This window comes from Triturus cristatus, chromosome 7 (genome assembly GCF_964204655.1).
Source record: "Triturus cristatus chromosome 7, aTriCri1.1, whole genome shotgun sequence".
Taxonomy (NCBI): domain Eukaryota; kingdom Metazoa; phylum Chordata; class Amphibia; order Caudata; family Salamandridae; genus Triturus; species Triturus cristatus.
This window is the reverse complement of record NC_140590.1, coordinates 100,874,698-100,893,256: the sequence shown is the minus strand read 5'-3', so window position 1 is coordinate 100,893,256 and position 18,559 is coordinate 100,874,698. Positions and strand designations below refer to the sequence as shown.

Here is an 18,559-nt window from a genome sequence, read left to right as displayed (position 1 = left end):
TTTTCAATTCTTTTTCTTTCTCAATATCCCACATGGTTTCACTCATTTTATGCCCTTCTGCTTTCTTGTGCATGTTCAACCTTCTTCTCTCAACCATGTCTAGAAAATTCTTCTCTTCTCCCTTCAAACTGCAAGTTAAATTGTTCCTAAATACATATTCTAATGTTAATTCTTTAGTTTCTAAAAAAATCTCACCTAAAGTGTTAGCTTCTTTTGCAGGATTCAGTTCTTTATTCATAGGCAATTGCCCAAGAATATTATCTACATTAGACATATTATAATCTAATTTCCCTAACTGGTAAAATATACTAATCAACACACTACATGAAATTCCATACGTAGCCGGAAGATGATGATAAGTCACTCCTTCCGAAACAGAGGCAGGTAATTGCATGCAAACATAGCAATCCCTTACTTCCATCGTCTTTACGTATTCATACAACAGTTTAGAAAAAACATTGCTAGAAAAATCATTAATTGACCTATCCTTATGTATATGTACATTGCTAGTTCTAGTTGGTACTATTTTCTGTGAACTTTTCCCTATATTAGTCCTGTTCTCAGTATGTCCTTCTAAAGTGTCTATAGTTACTCTAAAAGAAATCAGTAGAGCAAGCACGCTCCAAAGCAGCATTAATAATCCTGTACAGCAGCAGCACATCTTGCACCATCTTTTCAGAAAGGTACATCTGCTTTTATTATTCTCAGTGTTAGCCATTTGGTTAATTTGACCGTGTCTTTTGACTTAGCCTCTTCTACTCCACTACCGAACTTTAGGGTAGCAAGTACCTAACAGATTATTTCAATCTACAAGTTTAATTTTACTATTTTCTTTCTTCTCCAAACTTCTTTTTGGATCTATTCAATTTGGATTTTCATCACTTTTCACTGTTTCTTCATCATCATCGAACTGTATTAAGTCCTGAACATTCGTTTCTTCTCCAATGTCGGACAAAATAACTCTCAGGATTCCCACAGCTTCTTCTTCATCAACCACTTTCAGCAAAGCCACCTCTGGACTTCCTTGACTGTCTGCCTCTTCTCCTTGTTCAGGCAGTGCCACATACGTCCATTCTGGTGACTTATACCTCTGGTTTGGTTTTCTGTTTCTTTTAGTTCCCTCAGATATCTTTGTTTCTTCTTCTTTCGTTGGATTCTGACTTGACACTTCGTTCACTTGTTCAGCTTTCGAAGAGTTAACTCGTGTCAGTCTATACCTCAGTCTCTTTATCTTATTGTGCCAAAGATCTCCTTTAGCATTTCTCTTTTGTCTTCCTTCTTTATTATTTCTTTCTCCAAGCCAAGTTCTTTTCCTTAGAACTCGTCCTCCATGTATCTCATTGTCACTTTCATCAGACTCTGTCTCAGTTGCCTCTTGTTCATCAACAGTTTTCTTTTCTCCAACTACTTCCTTTTCTCCAACAGTCTCTTTTTCCACCAATTGAGATTTCCCTACTTCTGTCCCTCCTCGGGTCTCCGACACGCAATCTTCTTGCTGTCTACTTGTCCCTTCACCTAGCTTGTTGTTAATGTTCCCTACACCTCCTCGGGGTTTTTCCGCAATCTGTCCCTCTCTGACTTTGTCTGTCCCTTCTCCTTCAATATTTATCTCAGGTGGAACTTGTCAAATATCTTCATTTGATTCAGGTGTCACTTCTGTTGGAATGTTCTTTTCTTTTCTTTCTTTCTTTTTGTGTTGGTCACTGTTAGTTAGAACCTCAGGCACTTCTTCAGAATCTGAACTTGCCTCTGCGGTTTGCACTGTCCTTTTCAGAACCTCTTCTGGTGGGATGAAAATTTCTCTTGACTCACTTTCCCCACTTTCAGGATTCTTTTCCCTTCTTACTGTCTCGCTGTCTGCATCATCACTGGAATCTGATTCTTCAAAGTATTCTTTTCCAGTGCTGTCTCTTGGATTTGGAACTCTCAGTGTGTGACTTGCATGTATCCAATTTTTCACTCCAGCACACTTCACAGCAGTCGTTGTGGTCAGAATGACTTGTCTTGGCCTTCCCCACCTTGGAACCAGGCAATTCCTTCTTCTGTGGACTTATATCCTTACCCAGTCCCCTGGGCTCAGATCATGAGCTGGTTTCTTTTCAAGTGTGGTGGCGTCTTCTACAACCTGGTGAAACACAGAATGAACTGCGTCAGCCAGGCCGTTACAGTAATCCAAAATCATGTAATCAGTTATAGTCATCAGCTTGTTGACTGGTACAAATGCATGTCTCATAGCACGTCCCATGATAATTTCATGTGGACTCAAACCTGTTGTTCTGTCTGGAGTAGACCTAATGGTCATCAGGACTAGAGGCAAGACATCGGGCCATTTCCTTCCTGTGGCTAAGCACATTTTGCCAATTCTGTTTTTGATGGTACCATTCATTTGTTCAACCACACCAGAAGCTTCTGGTCGGTAAGCACAATGTAGCTTCTGCTGTACACTCAATGCTTCACAGATCAGACCCATGATTTCATTATAAAAATGTCCTCCTCTGTCTGATTCAATGGTTACTGGGAACCCGTACCTTGGGATGAACTCTCTTAACAATAGCTTGGCCACTGTTATCCCATCGTTTCTTCTTGTTGGATATGCCTCCACCCACCTGGAGAACAAACAGACCACCACCAGGACATACCTCAATCTGTTGACTTGGGGCATTTCAATGAAGTCTATCTGCATTCTTGTGAAGGGTCCTCCCTCTCTGCCTATTGTTCCTAGGCTCACCACTGTTTTCTTTCCAGGATTGAATTGCTGACATATCAGACATCTCTGACAGAGACTCTCTGCTATCAGCCTGAATTTTGGACTATACCAGGTCTGCTTAAAAGCCCTTATCATAGCATCCCTCCCCAGGTGTCCTTGGCCATGATACATCCTTGCCATTGTTGATAGCATGCTATTTGGCATGACTGGTCTTCCATCCCTATAGACCCACACATGATCTTTTTCTCTAGGTGCACAACCTGCTTTCACCCAATCTTTCATTTCCTCATCTCCTGCCTCATCCTGCAGCTGTTTCACTTCCTCCCAGGTTCCCACCTCATTAGTAAACATTAAGGAACAAGAAGATATTTCTCTTTCTTTACTCCGGTTAATGGAATGATTGTTTCTGGCACAGTATTGTGCTATGTCATTGGCGAATTTATTCCCAACGGTGACAAAATCATCACCTTGACCATGAGCAGCACATTTTACTACTGCTAGTTCTTTAGGCAGCTGTATCGCCTCCAGCAATTTTCCAACCTCTTCAGCATTCTTTATGGGAGTTCCACTTGAGGTCAGGAAACCTCTTTGTAGCCATAGCTGGCCAAAATCATGGACAACTCCGAAGCCATACTGGCTGTCAGTCATCACAGTCACTCTCACATTTCTTCCAATTTTGCAGGCTTTTGTTAGTGCCACCAATTCTGCCACCTGAGCGGATTTAACTCCTTTCAAAGGTGATGCTTCCACAACTCCTGAAACCATACACACAGCATATGCAGCCCTCAATGTTCCTTCATCCGTTCTCAAGCATGATCCATCCACAAACAACACATGATCACTCTCAGGCAGTGGCAGATCTCTTATATCAGGTCTTGGTTTTGTACAGTAATCAAGCACATCCAGGCAGTCATGAGCAACTTCATTTCTCACTCCCACACATTCAGCATCAGACAACAGTGTCGCTGGATTCACATTCACACATCTCTCCAGGCTCACATTGGTTGCACCAAGAATGACTTTCTCATATTTAGTCAGCCGACTATGAGACATGAACTATGTCCGGCTCCTTGTTAAAAGGATTGCCACATCATGAGGTACGAATACCCGCACAGGATATCCCATTATGATTCCCTCACTTTGTTCCAGACTTTTACAGGTAGCAGCTACTGCTTTTAGGTAACCTGGTAAACCCACAGCTACTGGGTCAAGTGTTGATGAGAAGTAGGCAATTGGCCTTCTCAGGCGTCCATGTTTCTGGATTAACACTGAAAGTGCACATCCATTTCTCTCACTACAATACAGCTCAAATTCTTTTTCGTAATCTGGCATTCCTAGGGCAGGGGCTTCACATAATCTGTCCTTTAACTCTTTAAATGCAGCCATTTCTTCTGGGTTTAGTTCTAATGGGTCTTTCACCTCACTTTTGGTCAATTTAATTAATGGCTTGGCAATCAGGGAAAAGTTACTTATCCACTGACGACAGTAACCCTCCATTCCCAGGAACATTCTCACTTCTCTTTGTGTCATTGGGGCTCTCATTCCTCTAATGATTTTAATCCTGTCAATGGTCACTTTCCTCAGACCTTTCTCAATGTTATGTCCCAGATACTGGACTTCTTTCTTGCAGAATTGCAATTTGGCTGGAGATACCTTTAATCCTCCATCTGCCAAGTGATTTAGTAAAGCAATAGTGTCTACTTCACATGCTTCACGGGTTTTTGATGACACAAGCAGGTCATCAATATACTGGCCCAAGACTGAATTTTCAGGCATTGTTAGACTTTCCAGAGATTTCTTTAGCAATTGATTAAATATTGAAGGGCTCTCTGTATACCCCTGTGGAATTCGGCACCATGCCAAAATCCGTTCTCCAAATCTAAAAGAAAATATTGAGTGGCTGTCATGATGCAACGGGATTGAAAAGAAAGCATGACACAAATCAATTACGGTATACCATTCTGCATCATGGGGAATCTGATACAAAATTACTGATGGATTTGGCACAATGGGACAGCATGACACAACAATCTTGTTAATTTTTCTCAAATCCTTTACTATTCTGAACTTTCTATTAGGTTTCTTCAGTCCCATTATTGGTGAATTACATGGGCTGCTCAATATTTCCCTTAACACCCCTGCTGAATCATTTTCTCAATTATGGGTGTTATTCCTTCAATTATTTCAGGTGTCAGTCTGTATTGTGGAATGTTTGGGTAAACCACTCCTTCTTTTACAGTAATTTTTACTGGATCTACATTTCTCATCAGGCCCACATCTTCTCCAGTAAAATCCCAAACTGCTGCTTTCACTGTCTGTTTCAATTCTGGGGGTAATGCATCTGTATTAAATACAGCATATGTCCCCAAAGCCTCACTTTCCCTGTTATCCATGGACATTCTGTATAGGACATCCTCATCTGGTGTTTCAAAGGTTATTCCATCTGGAGTACAGAAAATAGTGCAATTCATCTTACACAGCAGGTCTCTGCCTAGCAAGTTCACTGGACTAGTGTCACACACCACAAATCGGTGCATGTCTGAGAATTTCCCTATTCTGACCCTTACTGGTTCAGTAAGATGAGTCTTTATCTGTGTGTTGGACACACCAACTACTTGGATTGCTTCATCCGAGAGAGGAAGATTCTTTATATCAGCTGACCTGACAGTTGATCTCGTAGCTCCTGTGGTAGCTCCTGTGTCAACTAGAAAAGTAACACTTTCACCATTGATTTTTCCGTCTACAAAAGGTCCTGCCTGATCTATTTCTAGAGTTGCGCCAAGTATTCACTCTTCCTCCTCTCTTCGGCACCGTCAGAAGTCACCCTCAGAGTCACTTCCCTCATTTTTCAGCCAATATTGAGCTACAGTGCTTGCGCGTTTTGGCCTGTTTACCTGCTCTTCATCGTAGAACCCCGACTCTTGGCTGTACTTCTGGGATCCTCTCCTCTGTGGCAAGGGTGGTTTTGGCACCTGATTCTGCTGCTTAACAGCCTTCTGCTGCTGCTGACCACACCCCTCACTCTGCACCTGTGAATTCAATGATGGATTGTCATCATTAGTAGACGGTGGATTCTTACACTCGGATTTCCAGTGCCCTAATTTTCCACAGTTGTGACATGGGAACTTCTTCTTGGCTTCCTCAATGTTTCCTTTCCCTTTTCCTGAACCAAACCTGGGTTTATTTCCTGGGTTATTTGCTTGTTCAACCAACTGAGCTTCCTGTCTTTCTGCAACTTTCACTTGTGCCCACATTGCCTTTTCTTTCAGTTTCCTTTGCTTCGCCTCAATCTCATCACTGAAGTATTTTGCATGTCTCAGGATCTCATCATTCTTTTTGCTCTGCCAGTCTACGGTATGCTGCCTGATCATTTCACTGATTTCAGGTCGCAAGCCATACACAAATCTATATACAAAATGCCTCAGGTCCTTATCAACCAGATGTTCATCTCCACTAAACTGTTTGAAAGCCAGTATTAGTCTTTCATAGTAAGCATAGACTGATTCTTTCACTTCTTGATGTGTTCGATCTATTTTAACCCAGTCTGTTTCCTTGGGGGGTACCTTATTTTTCAAGAAGGCCATAACCTGTTCGTACTTTTTCATGACCTCCGGATCTGGTGCTCCTGTCTTTGGATCTCTTGGGTATTCCTTAGTGGGCCAGTCTATGACTATTTTACATTCTGCCCACAGGTCTGCTGGTACAATTATATCAAACAGACTATTCAGGTCAATCCACAGCACCTTTGACAACTTCACAAATCTGTCAACCTGTCTATACCACTCGACGGGCTTCTCCCTTAGTCGAGGGAAATCATTTGTAAAGGACAAAATATCCTGTCTGGTCCATGGGACATGTACGTACCCACCTCCTGGGATCTACCTCATGGGGTAAGCTGTCACTGATTTCTCCTTTTCTTTCAGAGGGAATGTTGAGTAAGCTCTATCTGCCCCATCCTCTCGCTTTCTGTACCATCTATCTTTCCATCTTTCTACATCTCCCCATTTCCTCAACAAAGCAATCATCTCCTTGATCTGTCCGGTTCGGCCTGCATTGTTCAGATTCTCAATGTCCTTACCTGTAAAATCTACTCGGTAAGGCTTTTGTAAAGCTTTTACCTTGTCCATGTCAATTACCAGTTCACTGGCTACTCCTTTCAACCTGTCATGTATGTTCTTTGCTCTCCATGTGATGCTTTTGCACAGGAAGAGGATCTCCCCTTCCTGATAATTTTTCAGCGTTTCTGTAGGGATTGTTCCTACAATCATCTCCTCCATTTCCATACGTAACCTAGCTACATCAATTCCCTGGGATTCTTTCTCTTTCCTCTGCAAAACCTTCAGCCAATCATTCAAATCTTCAGCAGTTATTCCCATGGATTTCTCTGCACTCCCTGTTTCTGTCACTCTTTGTGGTTCTAAAATTGATCCTCTGTTCGTTTCCACACATCCAGAATTCAAACTTGAGTTAGTCTGCACACTCAATTCTCCTCCACATATGGTATGTCTCCACTGATTTTCTCCCGTTCTCCACTGTGTTTCTCCTGTTCTCATTTCTGCCTGCTCCGGAGGAACAACCAATCTATTGCCCACATATGGAACTGTCAAACCACTTTCGCCCGTCCTCTGCTTGTCAAAAATCGGCATAACCGGGCCTACTGTCACAGGCACTGTAACTGCCTCAAGATTTTTAGTCAGTTCTCTGATTTTCTCTGTCAGTTCAAAGGTAGTTCTTGCTAGTTCTCTGGTCTTTTCATCCTCAATTTCATTCTCCCTTTCTATCTCTCTTTCTCTCTCTCTCTCTCTCTCTCTCTCTCTCTCTTCCTTTCTCTCTCTCTCTCTCTCTCTCTCTTTCTCTCTCTCTTTCTCTCTCTCTATCTCTCTCTCTCTTTCTCTTTCCGCCAGAGAACAACTGCTTTTCAACCCAGGGGTAGTACCCTCTGTCTTAATAATCCGCAGGGTGTCTCTCATTGGGGTCACTGCTGTTCCTACTTCTGGTTCTCGTCTATACGGGGGTGGTCTTTTATAGAGCATGTCCTCTAGGACATCGTCATCAGACTCATTCGCCCCATATCTCCTTGTTTCTACATTATGTTCTTTCTCTGTACACTTTCTCCCTTCCGTCTCCTCTGCTGTTTTTACAGGATATAATCCCTCAGTCATGCTGGCATCACGCCATCGTCTCATTCGGTCATGATGGGTTTCCCGATCATACTTTCGCCCAAACATATGCCTGTAGCTTCCCCCACCTCTCTGTTTTTCTCGTTCATGCATTTCATCTTCCCATTAAGTCAATGCCTCAAACTGCGTCGGCCTAGGCCGAGGCTCTAGACTCATCATCCGTTCCCGTAAATTCCTCAGTATGGCCAGATTAAATGAGCCATGTTCTGGGAAAGCTAAAACTCCATCCTCTTTCGTATACTTCACCCAGTTATCTAACCAAATACAGGTATGATACCCATACTTCGCAACCATCAAGGATGCAGGGGTTCTTATCGGGGGAAGTAGCTGTCCTTCCCTAGTCACAATATCCTTATCCTTGTCGAACCAGTTCTTAACCTTACTAAACAAGGATTTCTTTTTCTTGTCCTCTGCGTGGTAATACATTTTCTTATTTCCTGCAACTTTTCGTCCTTTCTACAACTGTACGATCTCTTGTCCAATTGCAGCGCGACTCACACCAACGCACCAATCCTGAAGCGTCTACGTCACTGACTCCGTCCACGAATCCCAGCGCGACTCACACCAGCGCACCAATCCTGGAGCGTCTACGTCACCCTGTATGTCTCCCAATCCTAGCGCGGCGTACACTAGCACACCAATCACCGTGCTTCCACCGGTCTAACCCACTGTCCAATCACAGCGCGGTCTTCCTGACGTCAGCAGTCGCTGCAGTAGCTTCTGCTCCTGTCTCCTGTCTCTCTCGTCTACCCCTCCTTTACAAAACTACTCGGTAGACTTTGTTTCAACTTCTACGAGTCTGTTAGTTACAACATACAAACATCTCCATTGTCTGCTTCGCTAGCCACAGAACAGCAAAAGACCTTTTCCACGAGAATTCTGCCTTTCCCGAGAGCAGCGCTTACCTCTGCCCTACTACAGAATCGTTACTTCCGTTGATAAAGTAGCCCATCCCTCTACTCTACCCTTCTAACAAGCACCAATTAACTGTTTTCTCCGGAATGCTCCTAATAGTTTCACAATTAACCAGAATGCCTTCTCATTCACGCACCAGAAAATGTAGTACATTCACACAGAATTCTGTCTTTCCCGAGAACAGCGAACAGTCTGTCCTACTACAGAATTATATCACACGTTAACAAAACAGCGCTTACCTCTGCTCTGTCCTTCTAACAAGCTCAGAGAATACCTATTACCTTTCTAGTGATAAGCTTTAACGGAATGCCATACGGATCCCTGAGACCTAAGACCAGAACTTCACAGATAACCTTCGCTATCATATACACTTCTCTCACACAGAAAATATGTTTCTAATGGCAACACACGGCGATGCTACCTCATCGAACCCAGACAATGCGACGCACAACTTCAATTGTCACACGTTTTCCCCTGTCTGCATGCAGGGCCAACAATCCCGCCTTTTTACGAGAGCAGCACTCCCTCTGCCCTACTACGGAACTGTCACCGACTCCCTACGTCCCAGAAGTCGTACACAATACATAAAATTCAATACAACTTCGACATATAGTGTTAGTACAAATATCAATCAATAATCAACAAGCCTATATACATGCAAATTCACCAGATCAAGACAATAGTTAACCATCATTCTGCTACCAAGAAACTGGTGCAGATCGGAGCTTCCAAATCCCCTCTACTTCCACGGACGGAGTGATCTCACAGTCACACACGCACACACACATCACACGCTGGTGGGGCCCATTACACCAACATTCATCCTACCACTCTTATCCGTGCCATGTATAAGGGAAACACTTTCTGATACCTAACCAATCTGCATGTACTCTGAGCTCAATGGCATCTACTAGTTGCTATGGATCTGGTGAAAAACATTTCTTTACAATAAACAAATAAATTCAATAAACATGACCATAAATAACCACCCGACACAGTAATTCAAACAGAATATTTGTTTATCTAAAATTGTATGAAAAGCCAATTGAATGCAAAACCATTTCTCTCATATTTACCTATTCTGGCTAAATGTCAGATCCTAAGTCAGAACCGGTCCTCAGAAAGACAATCAAAGTTTCTAGCCGTCATGTAGAGTCACCGTCCTCTCCGTCAGCATCGGGACCTCGGATCATCAGTTCGGGAAGAAGTGGCGCTAGACCTCTCTAGTCTACTAATATTTATACTAAAATTACATTCTAAAATGTTAGAAACATATCGAGCAAAACGGATGAATGGCGGAAAATAATGTCGTCTTGGTACATTGAAATACAATGCGAGATTTTCTCACACATTGATCCTTCCAAATAATGAATAGAAAATAAGGGGTCCATAACTAATTCGTTACTTCTACGGATTTCTCTTTTGGATAAATTGTATCCCAGTTGTGGGATCATTACAAGTTCATAATTCAATATTTCAGGTTTGCAACAAATTCCATGTTCAGGGCACTTGGCAGACTTCCTGAGCTTGTCGTCATGATCATGGCTTTTCAGTTCATCAAAAGTGCAAGGTCACAGGCAGTGTGAAGCTTCCTTGCAGAATTTCCATCTACTCGAATGCAGGCTGCGGATGGTAGCCATCTTTTGGTAGGCCTCATTGGTCAACTTAAGTGAAATAAGACATAAAACAGAATTACTGCACGGAAATGATTATACAGTGTTATTCCCCTGCTAATACCCTTATGTGTATGTATTTATCTAGCCATTTGCAACATCTAAAGCCATTAATGCATATTAATTATAAGCGCAAAACACAATACCATCACATAAGCAACATCTATTTCGTCAATTTGCACACTAACTTAGTTCATTTTATTAATTTAGCCATGCAATAGCGTTCCCACGTGTAATTCTTCTGTTAATAAGATTGATTAAACCAAACTCGACAAACTTTTTAGTAGTTATTAATTAATCAGTAGTACTTTTAATTATAACATGCGAAAATGAAACAGGTACTCGGTTTTAAAGAAAAAAACCCTGCTCCATCAACCCGTCGCCTGATAGTCGCGCTCTATAAAAACCATATACAATGAAATACAATACAATACAATACCTATTGTGAGCAGTAATACCAAATATAACCACAGGATGGCAGCCATTTCCTGCTCTGCATTCTCGCAGCTGTTCAACGTATTGAATCGTTTGTTTCCCTTTCAAGCGAAGGTATCCGCTTTGCACTTTTTATGTTTTAATTTGGGGTCATCTGGTCGACAGCCTTCTATATCTTGTTAGAAATTGGGTTTCTGGTTGGCAGAGGTTTGCACCCTGTCCAAGCAGGAACCACAATCCTTGTCTGGGTAAGTCATAAATCATACCTGTGCTCACCCTCTGGTAGCTTGGCAAAGAGCAACCAGGGTTAGCTTAAGAGGCAATCTGTAAAGTATTTGCGCAACACTTCAAACAATAGCATGGTAAAAACAGCACAAAAAAACTCCACTCTAGTTTAGAAAACATAGTTTGTGATTTTTTAAATTAATCAAGACCAACATGACAACAATCCAATAAGTAGAAGTCAAGATATGAATTGTTAACGATAATTGTAAAAATAGCGCTTAGAACCAATAAGCGCCTGTAGGGTTATCTGGAAGCCCCAGACCAGGGCAAAGTCAAGAGTCTAGGCCGACCGCGATGGAGTGCGGGCCGGATACGGGAGGCATGCAAGGCCTGCTGAACAAACGCACCTTGGTCCTGGTCGTAACAGAGAATTGTGCGGTGCAGCTCGGCAATGTATTAGTGTCGATCCCGAGGTTGAGGTGATGCATCGATTTTCTCCACACACCGATGGCAATACCCTGGTTTTGAAGACCAAGCGCTGGGTCAGAGAAACATTGGTTCTGAAGCCTATGCATTGAGTTTCTCCAGGCAGATTTGGGGATGCGTAGATATGCTCTTGCTACAACTGCGGCTATGCAGTGGTCCAGATGTGTCGGTTCTGATGGTGATGCGCTGGTTCCAAGTGTGATGCTCCAGTTCTGTTCCCACAAAAATTGTGATGCGTTGGTTCGGCTTCATGCAGCAGAGAATGTGTCAGTTCCACTGGAGCAAGCACCTGGATCCACTTACGATCGATCAGGTACAGGAGCAAGGGGCAACATTTTGATATCCCTGAGTCTGAGAACAAGAGGCAATCCAGCATGCCCTTTGAGATTCCTCTGGGCTCAAGTCAGTTAGCCCAATTCTTTCTCAGAATGGCAGAAGATAGCAAGCAGCAGGGTAGGGCAGCACAGCAGAAAACCAGTTCTTCCAGAGCAGTAGTCCAGCAGAGAGGCAGTCCTTGTAGCAGCACCGCAGTCCTTCTTTCTAGCAGAGTTTTACACACGTTCAATAGTGTCTAAATTGGTAGGGTCAGAGGTCCAGTACTTATAACTAGTTGTGCCTTTGAAGTGAGGGTGTCTTCAAAGAAGGCGCTTTGAAGTGCACAGTGGTCCTTTCTTTCAGCCCTGTCTCCAGACTCACTGCAGAGGGATATGCAGGCCTTTGTGTTGGGGCAGGACATAGCCTGTTTAGGTGTGTCAACTCTTCCCTCCCATCCTGGCCAGGATGACCCATCAGGATGTGAATGGCCCATAAGGCACGTCTAACCTCCCTTTGTGTGTCTCTGACTAGAAGGAATGCACAAAGTACAGCTGTCACCCACCCCAGACGTGTATTGGAGACAGGCTGCAGGAACACATGTCTAAGAGCAGAAAATTGTCATCTTTTTAAAAGTGTTACAGCAAACAAATGATGGACGGAATGCTGACAATTCAAACATTCTCCCCCAGTCAAAAGATCTGGGTTAAATCCATCATTCTTTTGCTCACTATTCCACCCCAGTTTGGACCCAGCCATATGCAAATCAGTCTTTACCCTGTGCCCCATGGAAACAGTCCAGACTGAACTGCCAGGCCAGGTCCTCCCTGGACCGGAAACAAGCATCCTGGGACCGGTTTCAGCGTATGTCACCCTTTTCAGCCAGGCTAGCTTGAAACCAGTGGCACAGTGAGCAAGGGGCCCATGTCTGGGCATACCCATCCCACTTAGGGCAAAAAGTGTTACAGCAAACAAATGGACGGAATGCTGACAATGCAAACATTCTCCCCCAGTACAAAGACCTAGGTTAAATTCATCGTTCTTTTGCTCACTATGCCACCCCAGTTTGGACACAGGCATATGCAAATCAGTCTTGACCCTGTGCCCCATGGGAACAGTCCAGACCGAACTGCCAGGCCAGGTTCTCCCTGGAACGGAAACAAGCATCCTGGGACTGGTTTCAGGGTATGTCCCCCTTCTTCAGCCAGGCTAGCTTGAATCCAATGGCACACTGAGCAAGGGACCCACGTCTGGGCATACCCATCCCACTTAGGGCAAAAAGTGTTACAGCAAACAAATGATGATGGAATGCTGACAATGCAAACATTCTCCCCCAGTCAAAAGACCTGGGTTAAATACATTGTTCTTTTGCTCACTTCGCCAACCCAGCTTGGACTAAGCCATATGCAAATCAGTCTTTAACCCAGATCTCTTGACTGTGGGTGAATGTTTTGGTTTGTTCTGCATTCCATCCATCAATTGTGTGTCTTTTGCTTTCTCGCCCTAAGTGCGCCAGGTATGCCCAGACGTGGGTCCTGGGCTCACTGTGCCACTGGAATCAAGCTATCCTGGCTGATGAGGGGTGAAACCCCAAAACCGGTCCTAGGATGCTTGTTCCCGGTCCAGGGAGGACCTGCCATCGCAGTTCGGGCTCGTCTGTTCCCATGAATCACAGGGTCAAGACTGATTTGCATATGATCAAGTCCAAACTGGGGTGGCATGGTGAGCAAAAGAATGATGGATTTAACCCAGATCTCTTGACTGGGGGTGAATGTTTTGATTTGTTCTGCATTCGTCCACCGCTTATGTGTCTTTTGCTTTCACGCCCTAAGTGCACCAGTTTGCTCAAACGTGGGTTCTGGGCTCACTGTGCCACTGGAATCAAGGTAACCTGGCTGATGAGGGTTGAAACCCCAAAATCGGTCCTAGGATGCTTGTTTCCGGTCCAGGAAAGACCTAGCTTGGCAGTTCGGGTTGGACTGTTCCCATGAGGCACAGGGTCAAGAATGATTTGCATATGGCCAGGTCTAAACTGGGGTGGCATGGTGAGCGAAAGAATGATGGATTTAACCCAGAACTCTTGACTGGGGGTGAATGTTTTGATTTGTTCTGCATTCCGTCCATCAATTGTGTGTCTTTTGCTTTCTCGCCCTAAGTGCGCCAGGTATGCCCAGACGTGGGTCCTGGGCTCCCTGTGCCACTGGAATCAAGCTATCCTGGCTGATGAGGGGTGAAACCCCAAAACCGGTCCTAGAATGCTTGTTTCCGGTCCAGGAAGGACCTGGCTTGGCAGTTCGGGCTGGACTGTTCCCATGAGGCACAGGGTCAAGACTGATTTGCATATGGCTAGGTTTAAACTGGGGTGGCATGGTGAGCAAAAGAATTATGGATTTAACCCAGATTTCTTGACTGAGGGTGAATGTTTTTATTTGTTCTGCATTCTGTCCATCATTTGTGTGTCTTTTGCTATCTTTTTAAAAGTGGCATTTGTAAAATGGTAATAAATTCGACTTAAACAGTAAAGACGATTTATCATCATCTTTCAGATGATATGAAACATGATAGATTTACTATTTCTCAATCATGAATTACAGCTTAAAAGTGTAATAAGGAATTCCTAAAGTTAACCTATGAGAGGGGTAGGCTTCATAGTGGTGAAAAACGAATTTGGGTGTTTTTCACTACTAGGACATGCAAAATTGAAAACTACATGTCCTACCTTTTGATTACACAGCACCCTGCCATATGGGGTACCTCAGGACTATCTTAGATGTTGGACTTGGCCCTTTTTGCAGGGTCATCCCTGAACTTTTTGCCTTCCTCCTATATTTTTTCTGACCTGTTGGCTGTTTTATGACTCTCGGCACTTTACCACTGCTGATCAGTGCTAAAGTGCATATCCTCTCCCTATTATAAATTGATGTATGGATTAGTGATTCCATGATTGGCTGGTTTGGTTTACCTGTCAGACCCTAGTACAGTGCACGAGGAGTGCCCAGGGCTGGTAATCCAAATGCACTGGTTGTGCCATCCACAGAAGCAGCCTGTAAAAGTGTGTCTAAGGCCTGCCATTGCAGAGCCTGTGTGCAGTCCGGTACTGCCATGCTGACTGGGCAAGTGCACCCACTTGCCAGTCCATAAACCTTCCCTTTTCTTCAAATCAGACACCCCTATGGTAGGCCCAAGGGCATGGTGCATTGTAAGTATAAGATAGGACATGCCCTGGTGTGTGTGGCATGTCCTAATAGTGAATTACAACCATTTTGGTTTTTCACTGTTGCAAGGCTACCAGTCCTCTTAGGCCAGAATGGGCAGTTTGATCATGACACCTTATAATCATAACTATCCCAGGGAACATGGTAGAAATTCAAGTTTAGTATGCCAATGATATGAACCATGACAGATCCACTCCTTCTTAACCAGGAATTACAGTTTAAAAATGTAATAAGGAATTCCCAATGTCACCCCATGAGAGGGGTAAGCCTCACAGTAGTGAAAAATGAATGTGGGTGTTTTTCACTACCAGAATATGCAAAAATGAAATGTGTATGTCCTACCTTTTGATTACACAGCACCCTGCACTATGGGCTAACTAGGGCCTACCTTAGGGGAGATTTATATGTAATAAAAGGGGAGTTTAAGGCTTAAGTTTTCATATTGAAATGCCCCATGTTTTATTGTGCTTTTTCATGCTGCTTGGATCCCACAGGGACTTAGTGAGTGACAGGTTGAGAGGTGATCTAAGACAGGCAGTTTTCAATAAAACATTCACTTGCATTCCTAAATACCTTAATTCTCGATCTCCTTGGAATAGATGGAAAATGAAAATACTTCAATGCAGTATCCATTCTGGAATCTGTGACATCAGCAGGTCTTGCATTTTAAAATGAATACAAAGGATATACTAGCTATTGCTGGATGAAGACCCCATTATACCATCGAAGGAAAACATAGTAGTTAGCACAACCATTCTGTTATTATCGGTATTTTAATATCCTTTTTGTGCTATGTAAGCTTTCGTTTTGTATTACTCCATTTAGTTCCCATGCCCATCGACTACACTTCCAACATTTTATTTAATACATGCAAAGTTCTCTGAAGGGACATCTTGGTGTTTGGGTCAGTGAAGTCAGATTCAATGACAAAAGGCACTTCCTGTGAGTACATGCATGTAATTATTTGCCAGAATGAAGCAAGGACCAGTCCCATGATAGGCTGTATACCCCCTATACAGTGCATTGAATCACCCTGACCGGTCATAGGGGACCAATATGAGCCCGCAGTGCTGGTATGGTTTGGTCTGTGGACCTTTTGCTATATAGACATCTTACATTTCTGAAGGCCCAGACGGACACCGTAGCAGTCTCCCCAGTGCTTTTGCAGCGAGGGGTACTGTGTTCTACAAGGGGCTTAAAGGCTGCCAATTGCTTACCATTTGTTACCTTCATTGTCACTCTTCTTTGCTGCCTCCTAATTGGCCAGCTTGTGTCAGCTTCACTTCCTGATCTTTCCGCTGAAACAAGGACCAAGTACTGCTTGTTTCATCTTAATTGCTGCCCTCCCACTGCTCGTTCTGGTTTTTCTTTCCTCGTTGTCCATGATGTTTCTTTTTCTTCATCCTTGATGTCATTGTTGCTGCTTATTCTTTCACGTTGTCCATGTTGCTGCTTCTTCTTTCCTCCTGTCTATGTTGCTTCTTTTTTATCTTCTTCCTTTCTCCATTGTTTGTGTTGATTTTTCAGTCGCAGCCTCCACCCTCCCATTGTCTGTGTTGCCCTCTTACCCGCCATGAGAAAAAAGCGCAATGGCGCTGCCAGTGCTGACAGCATCGTATCACTTTTATCTAACTTTTTGCCATACTACACAGCCGCCGGGCTGCTCTGCAACATGGCCAAAAGACATTGGCAAAGCTAATAGCTATATTCATTAGCCAAGATCTATTGGCTCTGCCAATGAGGGGTATATGTTTGTTTTCCCTGATCCAAGAATGTACAGCTGGATCCCAGTCTGGCACTTCACAAACAAAGATATAGATAATTACAACAAAAAGTATATGTACTACTGTTGTCAAGCTTCATTTATCTTGTGGGTACATTTCAAGGCGCCAGTAGCCCATACCCAAGGGTACTTTATGGAAGCATGTTGGATATATACTTTTCTGACACAGACCATTTTTTTAACTACTTTTCTTTCTGGTCCATTCTTGCAGGTACCCAACACAACTTCACCCTATCCTACTTTGTAAGGAAATGCTCTAGCACGCCGTGCCCTGCGCGATTCTCCAGGGTTATTGGCGAGTATTTGAATCGCAATGAATCAGGCTCCTGCTGTCAAGATAACCTCTGCAATACACCCATTCCAAATAGAGGCCTCCGCGAAACCATATATGTTGCCCCATTCATAACGGCTGCCCTGTTGGCCATTACCAGTTTATAGAGGACATCTGAAAACACAAGGAACTGATCCAAAAAATTAAAATGATTTTTAAGAAGATAATCCCATTTTAACCGGTAAAATGCGAGCTGTGACCGGTGAAGAAGATTCGGTCAAGCGCATTGCAAGGAAAGCAAGTTGTCTGGACACCAAGACTCAAATCAAGTAGGACTCTTTCCTTTAAACATGTGACAGGACCAGCAAGATGAACATAAGAGCACGTTCCTAGATTTCATTGCCAGTGGCACACCAAAACCATGATGAACTTGACAGATTTATCAATGAGCAAGCACCTTTGAAAGGTTCATGCCTAAGGATGAAAGGCTGAGATCAGATTTCAGGGATTCAAATCCACGGCAGATGCCAGCATTAAGCGTTTAACTCACTAAATATTTGGCCAGCCTTAAAACATCTGCAGACTATTCAGTATTGAGTATTTTAAATATTTGAGGTTAATCCTAGTTAAGTCATCCATTCAAGTATTATAGATTAAACACTTTGCTTGTCAGACCCTTCAAATGTCTTGCAAACCTAAGGTGTATTACTGTATGTTACAGTATTTATTGAAAACTGTAGGGAACATAGAGACTAATTTGGTTCAACTCGCTTTTTGATCTTAATTCTAAAATTTATTCCTATCCTTTTGCAGTCTGATTGTCGGAAGCGTAACATATTGTTTAACATGTTTAGATTTTTAAGGTTTATATGTCATTGTAATTGAATCATTCTTTCCTGTCAAAATACATAAGGATAAGGCACAGCTTTGGCACTGAATGGTCTCCCTATCAATAAACATTAAAAACAAGCAATTTCTTTTACATTTCAATTAATCTGATTATTTTGATATGAACACAATAGCTTATCTGAAAAGTATAGAAATGCACATGCACTTACAAAAGATGAGTCACATATCTAACACTTCTATTACCATAGTTCCCGAGTTTTTAAAGTTCTTTTATTTTATTCCATGACATATGAAATGCCATGCCACACAACCCACCATCCCGCACCAACCCAGAGATCCATGATGCCCACTGGCTACTCTGCCATTCAATCAATCAAGCAGGATTTATAAACTGCGGCTAAGCACTTGTGAGGGTATCCAGGTGCTGAGGTTGATGCTGCTTTAGGTGGGTTCTGGTGAACAACCAGTTCTTGAATACCTTTAAAAATTCCAGGAGAGAGGCAGCAGT

The 18,559-nt window shown here is 43.1% G+C and overlaps 1 protein-coding gene across 1 annotated transcript in view; it reads left to right on the top strand.

The window, feature by feature from the left end:
* Window positions 1-17,369, top strand: part of LOC146808920 (ly6/PLAUR domain-containing protein 5-like) — an 81,588-nt gene extending 64,219 nt beyond the window's left edge. Inside the window, exon 4 of the mRNA XM_085614804.1 lies at window positions 17,143-17,369. Within this exon, the coding sequence (XP_085470930.1) occupies window positions 17,143-17,369 (227 nt within the window). The remainder of the gene's footprint in view (window positions 1-17,142) is intronic.
* The last annotated feature ends 1,190 nt before the right edge of the window (window positions 17,370-18,559 follow it).